General features: G+C 40.9%; 1 protein-coding gene across 3 annotated transcripts; it reads left to right on the forward strand.

The window, feature by feature from the left end:
* Positions 1–1,030: 1,030 nt before the first annotated feature.
* Positions 1,031–21,367, forward strand: arhgef9a (Cdc42 guanine nucleotide exchange factor (GEF) 9a; the record flags this gene model as incomplete). 3 transcript variants are annotated; one of them, XM_080527985.1, is made up of 11 exons in its annotated part: positions 1,031–1,051; positions 4,879–5,058; positions 5,542–5,631; positions 11,762–11,974; positions 13,019–13,198; positions 13,483–13,715; positions 17,185–17,314; positions 18,290–18,421; positions 20,496–20,739; positions 21,018–21,086; positions 21,192–21,367. In XM_080527985.1, 11 exons carry the CDS (start codon positions 1,031–1,033, stop codon positions 21,365–21,367), a joined length of 1,668 nt encoding a protein of 555 aa, XP_080384111.1. The 3 variants fall into 3 exon arrangements, with proteins under 3 accessions (XP_080384111.1, XP_080384112.1, XP_080384113.1); XM_080527986.1 differs by lacking the exons at positions 1,031–1,051; positions 5,542–5,631 and having other exon boundaries at positions 4,882–5,058; XM_080527987.1 differs by lacking the exons at positions 1,031–1,051; positions 5,542–5,631; positions 18,290–18,421 and having other exon boundaries at positions 4,882–5,058.
* Between the last annotated feature and the right edge of the window lie 1,283 nt (positions 21,368–22,650).

Consider the following 22,650-nt stretch of genomic DNA (forward strand, 5'->3'; position numbering starts at 1 on the left):
TCATTAGTGATACAGCAGGCCTAGAATCAAGCCATTACAGGTTCATGCAGGACTGAAATATCGAAGCCAGCACTTTTTTACCCTACTTATGTTTTATCCCTAGCTTGAAGCACTTTGTTGTTTGTATTTGTGTTGTGCGTGTGTGTGTGTGTGTGTGTGTGTGTGTGTGTGTCTTTACTGTAAGTCACTGCAAACCTTCTTCTGGAACATTAAAGATGTCTGATATTCTGTGTGGACTGTGGAATGATGCACATATGAATGTCTGACTGACAAGAAATATTTCTCTGCTCATGTTTTATTTTGCAATGATTAGTAGCCTATATAGCCTATTAGTCAGACCTGTGTAAGTAACACTATAGCCTATATCAAACTGAAAATCCTAGAAGAAAAACTGGTACTGTATAGAACCTATATAGAGCCAACCCGTCCTCCGCTGTCCCTCTGATAATAATACTGTATCCGTTTTTTTCCGTTGTGATTTACACTTTTTGATGTGCAAGCATAACTCATAACAGCAAAGGACCTATGGCACATAGCCTACTTGGTATATGCAGGATGGAAGCGCCGCCCAGTGTGGTCCCTGCTGCGCAGCCAGGGATGCAACAGCAGCGTTGCCAGATTGGGCGAGTTGAGTAGCGCCGAATCGGCTTACTATGGTTGTTGAATGCCACTGCATCCTGGCAATAAAGAAGGCTTTCAAAACCTACGCCCAGTTTGTTATCCAGTGGAAGGATGAACATAACACTTGGCGTGGCCTGCTTGTAAGTCTATGGTTAATCGGTTTCCTGACGATTGAAGTTTTGGGGCAGGTTTTTTGGCTTTTTAGACTGTGGTTGGGGCTGGAAATTGTCAATCCCATTTGGCAACCCCGCAACAGCATCCTACAGTGGGAACGTTACCAGGGAACGCGACCAACACACTCCATGGATGCTGAGACCTGCAAATAGAAAGCGGCACTCCAGTCGGCAAACCGGGAGACGAGCGGTCGACGGGTGTCAGAGTGGAAGGGAAACTAACGGTACAGACTCTGATGATGATGAGGATGATGATGGTGAGGATGATGATGATTCTGTAAGAGACTTTGAAGCATGATCTTAGCCTAGAAGAAGAAGAAGAATGCAGCAGTGATGATATAATTTCCCTCCTTGCATTCAGGAATGCGTGCAATAGGTTACGAATCGAATGCTCAAGCAAAACCTTGGTTGATAACATGCCATCCATCCGTATGTTGACATTTTTACAGCCCGCGATACATTATAACCTTGTATATTTTCAAACATTGATATGTTTGCACCAGTCGTAGGCCTCTGATTTATTAAATAGTGTTTGCAAATGTGTTTGTGTGGTTGCTGATGCTGTCAGTATAGTGTGTGTTGCAGTAGAGAGGGAGTGGGAGAGAATGCGTGTGCATATGGAGGGACAGGACTCCAACATGGCCTCATCGCGATATGAATGGCGCTGGTATATTCCGTATTACCTTTATGTCCTTATGGTTTACCTTTTCACTCATATGTCAGCCATTGTCTGAGCCGAGGCCATCGGGAGCAGTGCCTGGCGTTATGGACCTATCTTTCTTTTTGTCGCCTTTCATTCTCTCAGCCCTGTCTCGAAAACGTTCTTTTTATTTTATTATTTTACTACCATCCTCCTTGTAAGACGTTGCCGATGTATGCGATTTGTGAGAGATCTTGTTTTACAGTAGGCTATTCAAGTGGCCTAACATCTCGGCATAGTAGTCGACATAGATGCGTCTAAATAATAAGCTTAGTAAAAAAATAAAAATATGATTAGGATTTGTGGATGAGAGAGAACAGCGATGGTACTACGTATACTATCTCAGGCTATCGTCAATCTAAGAATTAGGGGATGGAACCAACTCTGTTGATACATCTTTTCTGTCTCATAATGTGCAACGATGGTCACAGCATCAGCAAAACTAGAAGGCAAAAGCTTTCCTTTAGAATGCGTACCAGGCCGCCGATGTTTGTTTTTTCAAATATTATAACGTTAACAACAGGAGTTTTAATTAGATGCTGAAGTTAGTTTGAAGCCTATTCTGCCATGTCTGTAGGCCTATCGCACTATAGGCCCAACGTGGAGCTTAATGTAATGTTGTATTTTATGACGTAGCCAATATCTCCACACTTTGTTTTTACCCTGTGTGTGTGTGTGTGTGTGTGTGTGTGTGTGTGTGTGTGTGTGTGTGTGTGCGTGCCTGTGTGTGTGCCTGTGTGTGTGTGCGTGTGTGTGTGTGTGTGTGTGTGTGTGTGTGTGTGTGTGTGTGTGCCTGTGCGTGCGTGCATGCCTCTTACACTCAATGATGCAATGCACAGGAGATCAAGAATTTCTTGGTGGAATTTGTAGAAAATGGAAAATGCTTTGGTGCTGTTATAGCTATATAACTATCAGTATGTGCAAAAATGTCAAAGACAAAGTCAAGTGGTCTATCATGGAAGCCAGGTTGTCATGTCAAAACAACAGTGCATATTTAATGCATGCAGAGGTGCATTCACATGGAGATGCATGTGGATCTGGAAAAAGACCCCCTTTTCTCTGTTCTTCAGTGGGTGGGCTACAGCTTTTTATGGTCAGGGGAGAAGTTCACTTCTCGACATGACTATATAGCCTACTAAATGTCTTTGGTAAGGATTTTGGTTAAGGGAACACAGGCTTAGGAACATGCGCTCTTACTGTTTTATTGGGCATTCCTCGTGATTCAGTTAGCCACCTCTACACCTGTAACGTGACTGAAACACTGTTGAGCTATGTCAAGTCAGTTTTCTCCTCCTCAAGCTCTCTGACGTTGCTAAAAACCGAGCATGTAGGCCTACATATAGAAATAGCCTTCTGTGTGACAGGGAATAGGGAATGTTTTTGTCTGTGTGTGTGTGATCAAATCTATGTATAATTCATTTGGTTATCATTCATTATGTGAAGCAGATAGATTTGACAATCGGACATGATGAAACATTGTTTCATGTTGTCCTGTTTGGTTTGGATAACGTTAGGCAAGTATATCGAGCAGTATTGATATACTGTATGCAGATGCGTTATCTTATCAGGCCGAAGATCCATCATGATCTTTGAGGCTAAACTCCCAGTTAAAAAATAAGTATGACAGTCTTCTTCATTACAACATCCACAGCACATGTTCCGTCTCAGGGTGAGACTGGCCGAACCTTACACTGAACTTTAGACTCACACCAAAAGAGAATGTCATGACATGACACAGTTGGCCTCTGTTAATGTATGCAGATACCTTGAACACAGTCTTATGTTAACGACCAGATGTTTACGTACAGTATGTCATTTTGAAAAGATGGTGTCGTAGTCAGAGAAATAGCCATGATCGTTTCGAAATTTCAATAGAACAAAAGGTGTTCACGTTCAGTCTGTGATCCCATTCACTGAGTTCTTCAGAGAAGATCCTGTGTGTTAATTCATTGGTCTGATAATTGGCTCTGAAGAATTGGGTTTGAATTTCAAGTTATTTTCTAAAAAAGTCAGATAAAAGCATTATCTACAAACATCATTTGGTTAGATACTGTCCTACTGTTGTGTTGGTCTGGTTGTGACTTGATATAGGCCACTTTCCTGCTTTGTAGTGTGACTGAGCTGTGTACGCCGGATCTCTTATGTAACATTGCTCATTTACTCAGGGGAAAAGTGTATTATGTATAGTAAATCTGTCTCTGACAGAATAAGGACAATTACAGATTGGGCCCAAAAACCCTGGGCTATTTGGTGAGAGGGAGGGGGGGAGAGAGAGCGTGGTATAGGTGGTGAATACGTTCAGCGGATGTTGCAATTATTAGGGGTTTGAAGCTGTTGACTTTATTAGTTTGACCTGGCTGTTATTACTGAGGTAAATATGCAGTTGATTGATGTTGGTCTCCCACGTCCATCTCTAATCCACACAATGAGATTGATAATCTGTCATTGGAGATGTCCCCTTTAGGAATGACACAAATGAGTGTGTCAATGAGTTTGTCTCGTGTCATCCATTGTCCATAATCGTCCATAATCATCGGCATCTCCTGTATCTGACACCATATTGGATCAATAACGGTAACAGTTTTTTTTTAAATTATAAAATAACCATCTGAGAGGGGTGGTGATAGAGAGGCTGTATCATTTCTGGAACTGATTCTTTGCATCAACATTTGGCTTAAGTGATGACTGTATGGTTCATGATATTAAAAAAAAAAAAAAAAAAAAAAAATCTCATTAGACCTCACAATCGGGTCATTTTATGGCCAACAAACTTTTGCAAACTTTTGTGGGGAGGTGTGCCCCTCTCTGTGCAATCAGGTCATTTCTTGACAATATTTCTCTGTCTATATGTCTAGTTTATTGATCCATTGTGGCGTGTGAGCGCACATTTTTAGAACTAGTGGATGATACATCCTGAAGCATCTCTTTAAGAGGAAACATTTCGTTTTTGGAATGTTTTATAAACAGCACATAAAATAATGTCTTTATATATATACTGTTCCACTTAAGGTCCAGCATACAATACACAACCGCTGTTCTAGTTTCAGGTAGTTGTTGGTTCAAAACTCACATTTAGTAGTACACTACTGCCCTTTCGCTGTCAATTGTATGATTGTATGAGAGTGCCAATGAGCCATTCTCCCTCCCTATTGACCTCTGTCCTCTACCATCTCCTCTGTCCTCATCATCATCTTCTACCTCTTCCCCCTCCGCTCTCATCCTTTACCACTCTCCGCTCTCCTCTCCCACTTATTCTCTCTCCCCCTCCCTCCTCTCCCACCTCTCTCCTCTTCCCTCTCGCCTGTTCCTTCCTTTTCTCGACCTTTACCTCTCTCCCCTTCCCTCTCTCCCCTCACCTCACCTCTCCCCCTCCCTCGTCCACAGTTGATCAGTGGAGGATCCATCGTCAGCGCTGAGGCAGTATGGGACCATGTGACCATGGCCGACAGAGAGTTGGCGTTTAAGGCGGGGGACGTCATCAAGGTCTTGGATGCCTCCAATAAGGACTGGTGGTGGGGACAGATTGACGAGGAGGAGGGGTGGTTTCCAGCCAGCTTTGTGAGGGTGAGTACAGCTACCAATGATGTCCTCCCTCTTGCAGCATTGGCATCTCAACCAGTACCAAAGGGTTCTCCAACACCTCCTCTTTTTTTTTTTGCGTATGTTGTGTATTTTAGATTCAGACATCTGGTGGTATTTCAACATGCTTACAAGGAAAGCAAGTATATATTGATGAATATTTGGAATAATTGACAGAGAATAATACATCTTCTTAAATTCAAATCAAATACAAAAGGGAGCTGATGATTGTTGAAAATGCTTTCGTTGCCATGGTAAATTCATGTATTGATACTGAACACGAGAAGTCTAGAATATCAAGCATACATTTGAAATAGTGTTTACATTTCTTCTGTTAAAACAGAGAGCCATAGGAAAGGTTGACAGTAGTTATGGAGGCTAATCACTAGCCGTCACTATTTAACAACTGTCCAAACTGAATTTCTTGACATAGTCTGAACCAGGTGTGTCATGTTTTTCTTTTCAAAGGTTGAACCCCACCCACCACAACCTCAAACAAAACAGGTTTTCTATATCAACCCTATAGCAGCTCCAAGGTTCCAAAACACAACTACCAAGGTGCGTTTAATAGTTTCTTAGTCAAAATCACAGCAAGTACTTCAGAGCAACTGTTGAACGGGCATCTCACTGTGGACCACCCCCATATCTAACATCCTGTGGCTTTGATAAAACTGCTCCCATACAGACATCACCATGTCGTGGTCCTGTGTGACTCAGTTGGTAGAGCAACTCTAAGGTTGTGGGTTTGTTTCCCGCTGGGAACATATTTACTTAAAATGCATGCCCTCACTCAACTGTAAGTTACTTCTGATAAAAGCATCTGCTATATGGCATATACTGCATTATTATTATATTCTGTTGCGCTTCAAGTTTCAGAGCCTATACCCCATGGACATTTTACTTAAAAAAAACAAAAAAACATTGTTTTTGTGGTTGTGTCGTTGTGTATCTGTCATGATGGAAAATGTTATGGTGCTGGGGTAGTGGTGGTCTAGACTCAGTGGGATAGTAGTTGGACTGGTGATTGGAAGGTTCTTCGATCACGACGACTGCCAATGGCCCCGGGCCTGAGCTAGATTACTCTTTCTGCTACAACTGGTGAACTGATGATTCACTTGCTCAGTCAAATGAATCGATTGTAAGTCGCTTTGGAATAATGTAAATGTCTTTATGACCCCATCTGGGATTTGAACCCACAACCTTTTGGTTGACACTACATTGTTCTGCTCACACTGCCGTTAGTCACATGACACAGGAGGATGAAGGGGCTTCAGATTGGACACGAGATCAATGAGAACCTGGTTAGATATATTTGATGTATATTGTATAATGTATAGTGCATTTTTATTCCACTTTCAGGATAAAGAAATCCTCAGTATGTAATAGAACAGAATTATACCCCACCAATATTAGACAACTATGTAGAAAACAGTTGAAATAATATCTGTAGGAGTCGATTGGGGGTGTAGTTTAAAATCTGCACTGACCATGTGGCACACAAAGTAATGCAATGCAATGTCTTACAAGAGGTTAGAAGTTAAAGTTCCATGTCAGGACCCATGGAGAAGTGAGAACAGTGGATTAACATGTAATCCTGGTTGCTTATTCTAAAATCCTGATTCTGGTTTCTTAATAAGTGAAATACAGGGGGGAAACTAGAGCAAATCAAAACATGTATCCATTTGGTTAGGAAGTTCACATTACATCAATCTAAGACGTTGTATTCATGTAAATAGGCAACATTATTTTCAACTATGAGATGATCTGGTGCTGACCGTCTATTGTATTATATGTATTATGTATATACATATGTATATTGTTATTGCTAACTGCTATTGTTTAGAAAACTCATTTTCAACCCATAGAAACATGATATGACCATCAAATAAAATCTATCCAACATTGCTACAGAGCTCCATTATGAAGTTTAACCCCCCCCCCCGCAATACTCTGACAACTATTATACAACACCAGTTTGTTTAGTTTTGGACCGGTGTACAACTGTAACACAACAGAAACATCCCCATGTGAATGTAAGAAATTCAGGTTTCCCAGCTAAATAAGCAGATATGGAATATGTATTAGTGTTCTAAACACTATTGTTATCTCACATACGTATATATGAGTTATTATTTATGATTAAAAGCCTGTGAGCAAGGTGTTGATCAAAGACTATGAAGAACAAGAGGCCGTCAGGACAACATAATAATTATATTTTGAAGTTATTTTATGGAGTGGGACAGTCCCACTCTCATACTTTGTTTGATAGAGACAGGAAAGTAGGGAGGAGAGGGCATGTCAGCAGGGCAGGAGGCAGATTCAAACCAATGCCGACATGGGCATAATGTGAGCCTTGTAGACCATGATGCTAGACCACTGGACCACCCCAGGCCACACATAAACATGTTTAATGATATAAGATTTGAGGCATGCATGTCAGGTCCTCCCCTCCCCCCCCCCCCCACCACCACCATGGGATTGTCTGCTACCACTATTTACTATCAGCACCTCTAAATGATGATATATTCTTTGGCAGACGAATACACACTGACCAAGTAATGTCATTTCGAAGTTGTCTTTTATTCCTACGGAGTATCAAAATACTAAAATGAAGAAACAAACACTAGTGTTCATGTTCCGTTTACTTTTTCCAAATCTATCCAATGAGGGCCATGAGAGTGGCTGTCTGCCTCTGCTGTGATCTTCATTCTCCCTCTCCCTCTCGTTCTCTCACCATCTACTTAGTATATCTTACTCAATGTCACCAGGGCACTGATTCGCCTCGGTGATGAAACATGTATGAACCACCCTTTTAGTCCAGTCCCGGGTCTATCAAACAGGTGGACTAAAAAACTGAACACGGATTGATGAGTGACTAGAAGAGAGGAAAGGCATTTTAGGGGAAGAAAAGCCCTATAATGGTTCTTTTATGTAACAATAATGTGTCGCTATGTCGGAAAAGTTATTCTTGGGTTGCAGATATATCCCTCCAATCTTAAGAGCATTTCTTGATTCTTGGGCCCCATCCTATGAATTTACCATCAAACTGAAATCGTCCCCCCCTGTCCACAGCAACACACTAGAGTGGCGCTCTAAATAGACCCACGTGGACCATGTTACTCAGGCTGGGAGACACAGTGTACAGTACAGAGCCCACAGCGCCAGCCATGTGACTGGGACTAGATGTATGGAGAAGACTTCTCACTCCACTGGGGAGAAAGGTTACTCGCATATAGACGCATCCATATTTAAACTCCAACCGGATCCAACTAGACTTGTGATGTTGGGGGGTTGTTTGTGATCCAGAGTTGGATGTGCCAGAGGCACTGTAGCCATCCTCTCCTCCAGTGTGTCTTGTGGTAGCCCTGTGGTTGGTTACACAAGGACTGAGAAAGCGTGACGTTAGAATTATAAGGTCTTTTCTCCTAAATTTCGTTGTTTGGTACCTGTACTGTAGCAATGACAATAAAGTCCATTTATTCATTCATTCTAGAATCTCCATTTTTGTCAAAATTTATTTTTTTACATTATCTGATCCATTAGGTGGGAAGTTAGTAATTCATAAAATACAAAGGTTCCATCTCACAAAAAATAAAAACCTTATAATTCTAAGCTCACAAAGGACAAAAGGACTTTGATAGAGGTCAGTAATGCGATGGGAATATTGAGCCCGTTAATACCAATCAATCATCGCTTGAATGCCACAGCCTGTTGACTATTGTTGCATCTTCTAATGGCTTCTTCCAGCATGATAATGCACCATGTCACAAAGCAAAAAGTCGTCTCAAACTGGTTTCATGAACATGACATATGAGTTCAGTGTTCTTCAGTGGCCTTCCCAGTCACCGGATCTGAATCTGAATTCTGACACCTTTGGGATGTGGTAGAACCACGGGAGATTCAAAGCTTGAAAGCGCACCTGAAAAATCGGCAGGAATTGCGTGATGCAATCATGTCGTCATGGACCAGAATCTCAAAGGAATGTTTCCAACATCTTGTGGAATCAATGCCACGAAGAATTGAGGCTGAGAAAATGGAGGCCCTACCTAGAAGTAGTATAGTATTCCTAATAAAGTGTTCACTGAGTGTATATAGAGTTAAATCCTAGATAGTAATATGCCCAATACACCATTCACAATGCAGTTACCATCCTCGCTGACTCTCAATGTGTATTTTCCTGAAAAATATGATTATGTGGATTTGTATTAGGACTCAGCTACCTAGCTTGTGTCCTCTGGCAATGATTCTAAAATTAGGTTCCTTTGAGGATTACACAAAGTGACAGTTCATTCCTTGAGATGCCTTCCAGCAGCCAATGCACTAATGTGCACACAACTCCTGCAACTCCTCCAACTAGGAGAAGGTATCAGATTATAATCAAACAATAAATCCAGTGGAAGGGAGACATTGTGTGCATTGTGTTTTTATTTATTTATTTTGCGAAGAATTTTCCTAACATTAAAGGCTTATACAGCTACAAACCCCATTCACGTCCTCCTACTAACATAGGAACAGCATTGTGTGTGTGTGTGTGTGTGTGTGTGTGTGTGTGTCATTGTTAGCTGGTAATGTTATAATAAGGCCATTAGAAAAATACTCCCAGACAGTTTGATAATCATCACAGAAACAGAAATGTATTAATACAGTAGGTTTATTGGTAAAACAGTGCATTTGGTACAGCAGAAATGCAGAGCTTATACATTATGAAAACGTGACGCTTTCATTACAAACCCTTTTTGAACTTGTTTTTGCTATTATCACCTCAACCTCTATGATGGTTACTCTGTTTCTCTATTGGCTGCCAGTATTGGTTTTCATATATACGTACTGTATATGGATGTGGACATAATACGCATACTGTTCATCTCCAGTCCTCTCATCTACTTGTTGAAGTAATAACATTGATCTCCCTATCCAGGGATAGCCTACAGATCAAATGGGAAACTGCCTTTCAGGGGCAAAGTGTTGAAACCGCTGACCTAGCTCATTGGTTGAAACACAGGGGATGCGATGTCTATCAACTGTCTAAATCATCTGCAGCCAAGCTCGGATTTTCTGTGTCTTTAGCTTCCACACCCTGTGAGCTCCCATGCTGCTTAAAGCTCTGTTGTGCAGTGACGTCCTCTGCTTAACCTGCAATTTCATGCTTGTACCATTTGGATGCAGAACTACATCCTGTATATGCTTCTCATCAGATGTACGTAGCTCAACTTACAGTATTGAAATCAAAGACAATTGCACTGTCATGTATTCATTCAAATGAATCAGTATTCAAGATGAATAGCAGAACATGTTTCACATGTAACTCAAAGACTGCTCATTTGTGACAGGGTCTGGTGAAAAAGTCCTCAAGTAGGGCAAGGTCATTTTTCATTTTTTTCCAGATTATGAAAGTGCAGATTATAAACTTTCAAATGATGTGTCATACACGTCATGAAAATAGTTGAAGACGATATGCTTATTTGAATGTTGGTACATCTCAAACCAAATATTGTAGAAACTCACTCTGAATCAAAACACACGCAAAACAGCTGCTAGTAGCTAGGAACATCGCTAGGAACATCTAACTGCATGTTTAGCACATCACAACATGCTGATAGAACATCAGCATGCTAAAAACACATAACTACACATAATTAGATGATCACACAGTCCTTGAACACGTCCTAAAACGTACATTTGTTTACCAAGCCATGTATCACTTACCCAGTAGACGATACAGTGAATCCAATTCACAAATTATACGTTTTTAGTGATCCTAAAACTGTTGTTTGCTATATCAACACTTAAACTTATGTAATATGCAAAAAAAACAAAAACTTTTTGGTCAACATGGGGACGTTTTCACCAGACCGTGTCACATTTTACAGATGCGCTCGAAGGAACGAAAATATTTTTATTTGACAGGGTGTAACAGGGTGGTGGTGCGGCCATGACTAGCTATGATAGACAACAACAGTGATCCATTCAAAGAGTGGCATTGAGAACAACATCTCATGTCTTTGTCTTCCAAACAAGATGAATTCTATTCAACATTCTATGAATTCCCCGTTGACTAACACAAAGCCCAGATTCCTGATGTTGCATTTGGTCAGGCTGACTTTGGTTGTGTCTGACGACCAAACCACCCTCAAGACCACCAGGACCTGGGGGTGATAGGGCCTTTTCAGCCGCAGCCCCGTCCCTCTGGAACACCCTCCCCAACCACATCAGACAGGCCAACACCCTTCCAACATTTAAACACGCCCTCAAAACCCACCTCTTCAAGCTAGCCTTCACCAGTTAACCCTCTCCCCCTCCCCTTCCCATGTGTCCCCAGCACTACCTCAATTAGGCCCCTATACTGTCTTCTATTTACCTTTTGTTTCTTTTTATTATTATTATTATTTTATATTATTATTTATTATAATAATAAATTATAATATATATAATATATATATATTTAATATATAATATAATATATATTTTATATATATTAAATATATAATATATATTTAATATATATTTAATATATAATATAATTAATTATTATATAATTATTATTATTATTATTATTATTATATTACTACTCAATCTTTTCAGTTTGTAAAGCGTCTTTGAGTGTCTAGAAAAGCGCTATATAAGTCTAATGTATTATTATTATTATTATTATGATTATTATGATTATGATTATTGGATGTGTGGACAGCTCTGGGTGAACCAGGAGGAGAGCTCGTCCGTGGAGGCGGTGGAGGGCCCCAGCGAGGTCCAGAACGGTCACCTGGAGGCCAGCCCCAGCAGCAGCGACTGTCTGTGCCTCGGGCAGCCCGTCCAGAACCGTGACCAGATGAGAGCCAACGTCATCAACGAGATCATGAACACAGAACGCCACTACATCAAACATCTGAAGGACATATGTGAGGTAGTTCTATTATTACTATTGATATATCCCTCTTCGGGCGTCGGTGAATTAAGACCATTGTCCAAAGCTGATAATCCAACCGTTCTTTTTTTGCAAGGCCGAGCAAGTTGAAGGAGGAACTTATTGAGAAAAAGTCGGGTCAACTTTTTCCAGGTCAAACTTACCGTAGCACACCCCAGCCATGGCGGTAGGCCGTGCGCCTCTGTGATTGTGCAGAGGGCAGTACAGCGCCTGACAAACACAGACCACCCCCTGAATGTGTCCCTCATAGACAAGCTTTGATTAATTGTGTTTATAAACGGCGGGGACCCGTCGACAAGGGTTGTAGTGAAAGTTCAGAACCAGAGACTAAGAACAGTGACCCATGAATGCTGCACCGCTCAGGAATAGCAACGCTCCCATCTCACCACACTCTGCCTAGCAGATATAGTAACAAGCACTCCATCCCTTCACGCTCTGCCTGTCTCTGTCAAATAACACACCCAAGAGAGTACATGAAAAAGTACTCAGAAAGCTCTTAACCCATCTTATGACTCGTTTTATTTTGCTTCAGTTTCCCCTCCCTGTTGACAGGGATATTACATAATCACTGAAAATAGTGCTTCAAAATCCTCCAAAATGATGCTGAGGGGAAAAAAGGCGACGTTAAGTAACATCACCACAGCAAATCGTAATGTCTACGTGACTGGGAATGGTTATGGAAGCCTGACCGGTCCCCTAAGTGTGTATAACGACGGTATATGATTTTTCATGAATGACTTGAAATGTTATCGGAGAAATGAGCTCCCACTGAGGGAATGGGTTGTGTTACGTAACAGAGAGTTCTGCATATAGAGCCTTAGCTGTTCCGCGGTGTGAGCTAGGAAAATGTTGCACGTTTTTGGATCCCCAGCAGGTTGAAACATGAGGGAAAATATTCCATATGAATGAATATGATGCAATCAGCGACTCGATAAGTTAAACAATTTGTTTAACAAACCCTTTAAGCAGTATTCATAAGATTGTAACAGAATTCTCTCTTTTACTTATGACTTGTTGCCTCAGGGTTACTTCAGGCAATGTAAAAAAAGAAGAGACATGTTCAACGATGACCAGCTGAGGGTCATATTTGGGAACATTGAAGATATCTACCGGTTTCAATTGGGATTTGTTAGAGATCTGGAGAAGCAGTACAATACAGAAGAACCTCATCTCAGCGAAATTGGTCCCTGCTTCTTAGAGCATGTAAGCTTTGATTTCTAAACCTGTCAGGATGTCATATATATGTAATGATTTTATGAGTGATACTAAAAAAACGACTGTAAAACTTTCCACTAAAATGTTCTTCATAAAAGGTTTATAGAGGGGTTTATAAGTCGGGGTGCACATTGTAGCATTTGATGCAAACTTGTTAAGTCACAAATTAATTGTCAATACAGTTTCATTCCTCTGTGAAACCAACAAGCAATGATTCTCAGCATATACTAGCTTCTCAGACAAACACACACACACACACATTTTTCTTACAGCAAGATGGCTTCTGGATCTACTCGGAGTACTGCAACAATCACGTAGACGCGTGCATGGAACTCTCCAGGCTGATGAGAGATGGCCGCTATCAGCACTTCTTCGAAGCGTGCCGTCTGGTCCAGCAGATGATCGACATCGCCATCGATGGCTTCCTGCTCACTCCTGTCCAGAAGATCTGCAAGTACCCACTCCAACTGACAGAGCTGCTCAAGTACACCGTTCACGAACACAGGTACTCCTCTCCCTCAGCCTGGCTCGGCCTGCACCACTCTCCCACAGCCAGCTACACGCTTAGCAACAGAATCTCACGTCTCCATTTGCATGAATACATACAAACAGCTGAACACCAAACACCAGTATGAAATATTTTACAACCCAGGTCCAGTGGTGTAGTCTAGTTCTTTCTAGTGGGAAAACTGTGATTTTTCCCTCCCAACCTCATATCGTTCATTTCGGAACGCCATAAAAATAAATATGGGCTCCCTGTCTAACGTTATCAGTGTTGCCACAGTTACTTTGAAAAAGTTTTCTGATGACTGATTACTGATTACTCCTTTAAAAAGTAATCTAGTTACTTTACTGATTACTTGATTTTAAAAGTAACTAAGTTAGATTACTAGTTACTTTTTTAGTTACTATTGGCAGCTGCCTAGGCACCCGACTCCCCCCCCCCCCCCCCGCAACATAAAAATGAAAACTGGTTTTGCCAAAACTCACTTTATTTTAACAGTAACTTAAATTACATAATTAAACTTTAAACAATAACTTAAAACAACAAAATAAAGAGTCTTTCTTTGCCTCACCCAACATAAATACTTGTTTTTAAACAATAAAATAAATATAATCTTTATTTAACAGTAACTAGCAAGGAGTGGTTTCACAAAACCTAAAACCTACCCTGACCATTCAGATATGATCCTAATATAATCCTAATCCTAAACTGGGTGAGTCTGAGTTTATCAATGATCAACATTTATGTTCTTGTCATCCTTTGCTGACACAAACTCAAAATAATCCTTATATTTCCAGCTATTTAACGCATATCTCTGTTCTCGCTCCATTGTGTAGGCTACGCTTCTGTTTACACTGTGCAATCAGCGTGGTGATACACGTGAGCGATTCTGCTGCAATCTCGCGATAGTCGAGAGCCGTTTTTTGCGGGCATGGCCTTCCATAGTAACCTCGTGTTGAAAACGTGAGCACTGACGTCACTCCCCAAGACGCGAGAAAAGCGAACAAATGTTTGTTTACTATCGAACATTACAAAGAAATACTGCATTTAGCCTAAGTTATGAGGTAGTAACGCAATAGTAACGCACAGTCACTTGAATAAGTAACTTTAATCCGATCACTGATTTGGAAATAGTATCGCGCTAGAATACTAGTTATTGAAAAGGTATTCCGGTTAGAGTAACGCGTTACTTAGTAACGCGTTACCGGTATCACTGAACGCTATATATATATAAATTACATGTTATATGGCTGATCTGTGCATGGTAGTGCTGCAATTTGTAGTTTGTTTGTGGTAAATCTTAGTGCCGATGCTTAAGTTTGCTAATGTCTTTCACATACCTAGCCCTCAAACACACGCCTAACACTGCCTTAACACCACACAAGTCGCAATCATAGGTTTTCATACAGAAGGTTTCATACAGATTTGGTGTTGTGCTCTTTGTATGAATTAATCCAAATTCAGTGTGAGATTTTAGGCTTTGGATTTGCCTCAGGGATTTACTATTGATCTCTGTCAACATGAGGACCGAAGAGATGTTAAGGAAGCCACTATTAGGCTGACCAATCAGGAAAAAACAACCCTAGGCGTGCCAAAATCAACAATTTAGAACATCATTAAAAATAAACAAACACTGGTGAGATAGACCAAGGTAGACATCCACAGTGGATGTCCGAAGATTGCTCCCCATGATTAATAAACCCCCCCCCCAAAAAACAACAACTGTCCCACAGATCAGTAATCCTCTCCAGGAGGTAGGTGTGAATGTGTGACTACCATCCGCAGAATACGTCACCAGCCTAACTGCAGACACTTCACTGCAAGGTGCAAACCACTAGTTATCCTCAAAAAGGATGGACAGGTTAGTTTGCTAAAAAAATACCTAAAAACCCTGCAGAGTTCTGGAAAAGGGTATTGGGGACAGAGAAGATTAATATTATAATGTACCAGAGTGATTGCAAGGAAGGATTGCGAGGAAAGTTCGGAGAAAAAATGATCTGCCCAAGAATGTACAGCATCCAACCTCATCTGTGAAACATGATGCAGGGGGTGTTAGCTTTGGGCGTGGATTTAAGTCGTGACGTGTTTCCGGGTCCAAAGTTGGCTGAGACGCTCTCTTCGAAATGCCTCAGTAATAATAATAATTCATTATATTTATATAGCGCTTTTCCGAGGCTCAAAGACCCTGACAATATGTGGACAACGGGAAAGTGCTCTGTCCCTTGTTGTATGAATAGATCCGAGTCTAAAAAACGATTGAACTGTCATTCTACCGCTGTAGTACACTGGTACTCTGGTGCGGGGAATTTCTGGTTTGGACCCGGAAATTGCTAAATGTCACGTTTGACGTCAGACTTAACAACCGAATAGCTGCCACTAGAACCTGCTAACTTGTCTTAATTGCTGATTGTACCACAGCAGCAGCAGAAAGTATGCTGAAGTTTACAGAAACATTGTGTCTGCTTGAATTGTAAAGCGTCCTTCGGGTTTTATGAAAGGCGCTATATAAATCCAAGTTGTTATTATTATTATTATTATTATTATTATTATTATTATTATTATTATTATTGAGTACAAATGCAAATGCCTCCAAATTCATTGGCGCTATCATACAGTAAAACAGTAACACAAAACATAAACTAAAGAGTTTTTTGGGGCCAAAAAGTGGAAAGGTCTTGAACACAAATACCATCAAATAAAAGCAGAGATTCTCCACTTTAACCTCATAGAAATAGTTTTGAACCCTAACCCTAATCCAAACTGTTGAAGTATAGAGCCCAAAAAAGAAAGAAATGCTTCATTTATCCCATTACTTGAGCAGGGCACTGTACTGTATGTATTGGTATTGACGGAGAAATGTGAAACGGTCTGGTGAAAGGGGGAACCAGTCAGCAGCCCATTTAATGTTCAGACTTTTATTTACAACAATGTGAATACATTTCAGCGTTGTTGAAAATCAATGACACATCGCTAGTCAACTAACACAGCTTGTTTTGTGAGCCTGCTAACAATGCGAAGTAGTGTTATAGTTAACTACAGTAGGTAGCAGTGGGGATTACTCACCCAATCCATTGAATTGTAGTATTCTGGCTTGACTAGCGAGTGTATGTTGGGATTTTCAACAACGTTGAAATGTATTTTCTGTGTTTCAAAATAAAAGTCTGAACATTTCGATTGGTTGCCAACTTGTTCCCCCTTTCAGCTGACTGTGTCCCACATTATGTTTATTGGAATGTAATTCCTATCCTGGAATAAAACTGCCATTTTTAGCTTTCAAGCTAAGTGACGAGCTTCCAAATGACATTAGAAGCGAATCATATAAGGCTAAACATGAATGTATTTTTACTTTGCGCCAAACGTAGCACACTTGGCAGTCCTGACATGTACTATGGTTGTATGAGTCAGCCGTGTCTTCCTCCCGCTTAGTCACCGCCCGCCCCCTCCTCCCCCCTCCTCCCTCCTCTCGTAGTGACTACCGCTACGTGGTGGCAGCCCTGGCCGTCATGCGGAATGTCACACAGCAGATTAACGAACGGAAGCGCCGCCTGGAGAACATTGACAAGATAGCGCAGTGGCAGGCGTCCGTGCTGGACTGGGAGGTAAGGACAGGATGACAGCACAGAGGAGTCAACGACAACAACTCATAGGGAAACAGAGACCGAGCACTTTGAGTTGATCGCCCTCCTCTGACAACTCACTCTTTTGCTGCAGTCCCAAAACATCAAGTTTGTTTTAAGTTGCAGTTTGAAAGAAATATAAATATACAGTACTGTATAAATATACAGTATATATATATATACAGTATATATATATATATATATATATATATATATATATATATATATATATATACAGTATATATACTGTATATTTATATTTCTTTCAAAATGCAACTATATATATATACAGTATATATGCATATATATATATATATATATATTTCAACAGAGATTGTCTCACACAGAGCCTTTGAAGAGGGGTAGAGGAAAGGAGTCTATCATAGGAGTTTATCATAATCCCGAGGGAAAAATATATCAATCCCTCCTTTCACAGTTTCTGATGAAACCAAAAAACAAGACTTGTCAGTAGTTTGACCTTTTTGAAGGCGCATCTTTTCATCAGGGGTAAAGCTAATCGGGGGTGAACGCCGACACGATCTGTGTTGCCAGAGACTATATTTGATGCTGGAGCAAGCGTTAGCGGGTCACTCTGACCCAGTTTCAGAGACTTTCTCCTGAGTTGCACAGTCACGGAGGCGCTGTAATCATGTCAAGTCACATTTTTTTTACACCATCTACTGTGTATGTGTGTGTGTGTGTGTGTGTGTGTGTGTGTGTGTGTGTGCGGCACCTGCCTTGCCGGGAGTATAGAGACTCCTAGTCTTTGCATTCCACCTCTCACTGATTTGTCACTTCAGTACAGCAACTCCTCTCTTTTATTGAAACGATGTATATATATATATACATAGTTTCAATAATACAACCTGATAAAATATGTGTTTTTGAGATTTGATACTCTGACCAGATGGATTCTCTTCAGTTCTCCCACCCGGTGGTTGTGGTTTCTCTGTGCAGGGAGATGATATCTTAGACAGGAGTACAGAGCTGGTGTACACAGGGGAGATGTCCTGGATCTACCAGCCCTATGGCAGGAGTCAGACCCGGGTCTTCTTCCTGTTCGACCATCAGATGGTCCTGTGTAAAAAGGTAAGCCGGGGCGCATCTTGTGTCACGTAGACCGCTCTAACTGATTATCTGACCCTGTCTTTACATACCAGAGTGGAAATGCCACCCATCCTCTCCCTCCTCTTTTGTTGCAGCCTACATTTAATCTGAGTTTTCGGACTTTTCCAAAACAATGTTATTCAGCTGGGAGAACCATTTGGAGAACCCTTTGGTTCTGTTCCTATGAAGCCTTTAAGGTTCCACTTAGAACCCTCTATGGAAAGGGTTACTCCAAATGGTTCTTGGGAGGGACAGCAGAAGTACCTATATGGTTCTAGGTAGCACATCTCTGAAGTTAAGCAGGCAGCAAAACCAGTGGGATAGTCTAGTTCCACATCTAGTTTACGCTCACAGGCTCAAGGTAAATGAAGGGCAGAAAACAGAAAGTCACGTCACCAGCTCACAAGGGCTCGGGTAATGATTTATTGTGCTAAACACAAAATGACGCGGATGCAGCAGAAAACCCTCGCCTCAGCAATAATGCAACAGAGAGCTTCAGGATGGGACTGCTCAGACACATTTCTGTGTTTGAACAGGCCTGTTTGATAGTGTTAGCCTCTGCCCATAGACCAAATCATACTGTTGTTGAAAGTACAGCTACTCCTTTCTTCTCCTTAGAAGTAGAACATTTCCGTCCAGTGTAATAAGGGGTGTATTGTCATTATACATTAAAGAAAACACCCTTATTTGTTTAATAAGAGGTATCACTTCAATTGAATTGTTTCAATCTTCACAGAAGACATTCAACTGCATTTGTTTCTATTCCCTCTCCCAACCCTTATTGACTCCGTTGACGTCAAACCTAATCATAGCTCAAAGGGTACAGGATCAGGGTCTCTTGAATGCATTTGAATGTGATTTCGGTGTAGCCCTAGTCACCCTCCATGTCTGTGAGGTGTTTTGATCATAGCCCCCTCTCTTAGGCCGTCATGGCCAGAAGGGATGTGAGAGAGCAGGATTTGATGTGATTTGTCAGGATCCCCACTCTTCCTGGGGTCCCTTCCTGGGGTCCACACAAAACATATACAAGAAATCATCACAAAACATATAATAAAGGAGAAAAACATCAACATACATAACATCACAAAACATAATATAACAAAGAAGAATAACATGAACATACATAGCACCACAAAACATACAGCAAAGAAGAAAAACCAAAACATCAACATACATAACATCACAAAACATATAACAAAGATATTTTTTTTTTTTATCAACATACTGTACATAACAACAAATAACAAAATAAAAACAAAATAAAAGTCAGCTGTGCTCACGGGCCTTAGTTTTTGGTGAGCATCACAAAACACATAACAAAGAAGAAACATCCACAAACAACAATAAATAAGAGAAATAGAATTGAAATACAGAACAAGGCTACAGTACACCGGGGCTGTTGTGTCTCAGAGTTTACACGCTGGCAGCTGGGACAAGTGTGACGCAAGCTCCGCCGAGGAGGGGGAGGAATACGCAGCAGCTAATGGGGACGCCAGGAAATCTAGAGCAGCTGTTTACAGCAAAGTGCATTATTCATACTCCAGGGATGATGAGGCATGGACTCCTGTCAGACAGAAATTGATCAGCCACAATTAGTCCGAATTTACTTGTTTTTTTTATCCTGGCCTGGAATTCAAAGCTTTTTAAGTCCTCTCTCATAAGTCCTATCACTATTTAAGTCCTATCTCTTAAGCCCTATCTCACCTGTGGTTTCAAGACTGGCCAAGACGACGCAGTTTAAATTAAGACCCCATTCAGAATCAGAATCAGCTTTTATTACATCTTACTGTACAAGAGTACTTAAGTACACACAAGTCAAATTCGTTGGCTTTGGTTCCTCAACATTGACATTTCAGCATTCAATTCCCCCAAAACACAACACAATAATAATAAGCAGCATTAGTAAAAAAATAAAAAAGTAAACCTACATTGATAAAGTCATAAAGTGATGGATTTTTACCGTGAGTCCAATGGTATACAACTAATCCAGTCGTGTGCAGTAGCTTACTAGCTCCCTCCCTTCCCTCCCCTTCCCCTCCCTCCTCCTTTCTCACAGGACTTGATAAGACGGGACGTGTTGTACTACAAGGGCCGCATCGACATGGACCGTTACGACGTGGTCGACGCTACCGACGGGCGCGACGACGACTTCAACGTGAGCGTGAAGAACGCCTTCAAGCTGAGCAACAAAGACGCCGACGAGATCCACATCTTCCTGTCCAAGAAGCTGGAGGAGAAGGTGCGCTGGCTCAGAGCGTTCCACGAGGAGAGGAAGATGGTGCAAGAGGATGAAAAGATAGGTGTGCTCCATCGCCCCCGATTCAATTCTATAAGTTAATAACACAAAGCAAAAGGAAATGTGCTATGAAGTCTTTTATTCAAAACATTTTACATTTTGACATCTTTTATGACATTTTATGTCACTTTCTCTGGGGGAACGTGTTTGAATGAATGTTACCATGGGTATTCAAAGTGCATCGAGACTGATACGTTTTATGTTCTGTTGCATCATGCTCTCTGTTGCTTGACTTTGAACACTGGGAATGTTCTCACTCTCTCTCTGTGTCTATTCTCTCAGGGTTTGAGATATCCGAGTATCAAAAGCGGCAGGCAGCCATGACTGTGCGAAGAATGACCAAACAGAAAGGTAAATCCATGCACATCTTAGCAACGTTGTTTCAGTGTGTGTTTAGTCTTTAGTCTCTCTCTCCCTCTCTCTCCTCCTGAACCTATTTTCCCCTCTGCTGTGTAGGCCAGAGCAGGTCAGTGCCCCCTGCCTACCCCCCTCCTATGGACCCCATGAATCCAGGACAGTACATGGTAGCAGACGGTATGGAACAATCAGATGGCTATGAAATGAATGAACCTAAAAGGAGCCATTCTCCCTTCTGGCAAAACTTCAGCAGGTTAACTCCGTTTAGGAAATAGATATTTTAAGAAGGACCACCTCGTTTTTCGAGAGCGCCGTTGTAATTCGATTGCAAATATTCAAAGGGGAAAAAAGCTGAACACTGAATAAGATGGGCCAAAAGTATTTTGGATGGACAAACATTTTGCCTTGTGAACATCTCATTGATGACTGTACTGTTCCCGTCACTTTACCTGTACGACTGAGAAGACAGCTAAGCAACCACGGCGACACACACGGCGAAAAACACCAACCTTTGGAAAAACAGAAACCAAAACACCTTCATTTCTCCTCTTCTGCGAGAAGTGTTTTTGTGACCTCTGCTCTCTGGACAATGAAAATGTAACCATGGGGTTTTTTCAAGAAAGAACTACAAAATATTAGTGTCCACATTTAAAAACAGACAGAGGAAGACACTGGTCATACATCAATCTTTATGCCAAAACTGGTTGTGTCCTACAGTACACTGTGACATTTTAAATGGGCATTTTATGGGTTTCTCTTGTTTTTTCTTTTCCTTGTAGGGGGCTAACATGTGAAACGCTAGCCAGACTCATCAGTCTTGTATTGTTTTGTGGTTTATTTATTTATTTATTTATTTTATATTTGGGAAATCATCATTTTATTTACAATGCATGATGATGAAGTCCATTGCAGGTATTTGATTTGTGCAACTATATTCTTACGGGTCTTAAGGGGGTAAAGATCTGCATCACCAACTTCAAATATGACTCATTCATATCTTATACTGTTGACAGGGTATTTCATGTTGTATATATTTTGATGACATGCAGGAATTTCAGTCTGATGGCAAAATCTCTCTGGTACCTTGTCTTGTTCTACATCTCCTGAGTCCTTCTCGTTGATTTAACATAACCAAAATGGTAGTAAGAGGCAATGTCTGAGTCTTCATATTCCATTCAACTACCATAAAGTGCATACTGCTCTCATGACTACGATAAGGATATTTTTTCCTGACCATGTTACCTGACCTGGAAAAGTGGACAAGAACCATTTCAAATAAGAGTCAAATAAGAATACCATGTTGATAGAGTTGCACTTCACTAAGACCTCTACTTTCAGCAGGAGGAAGATTCAACTAGAACGCCCTACTGTCACCCAGCATAGCAATGTTAACGACTAACATTTAATTATAGTCAGATTACAAATATGGCCTACAGTGGTCGAATTCAACATGCTTTGCAAAGTATCCACAAGCAACAGTATATTTTTATGTGATATTCATTCTTGATATATCTTATATATATATATATTTATATATAATATAATATTATTATATTAT

This window comes from Nansenia antarctica, assembly GCF_963989245.1.
Source record: "Nansenia antarctica genome assembly, chromosome: 4".
NCBI lineage: Eukaryota > Metazoa > Chordata > Actinopteri > Argentiniformes > Microstomatidae > Nansenia > Nansenia antarctica.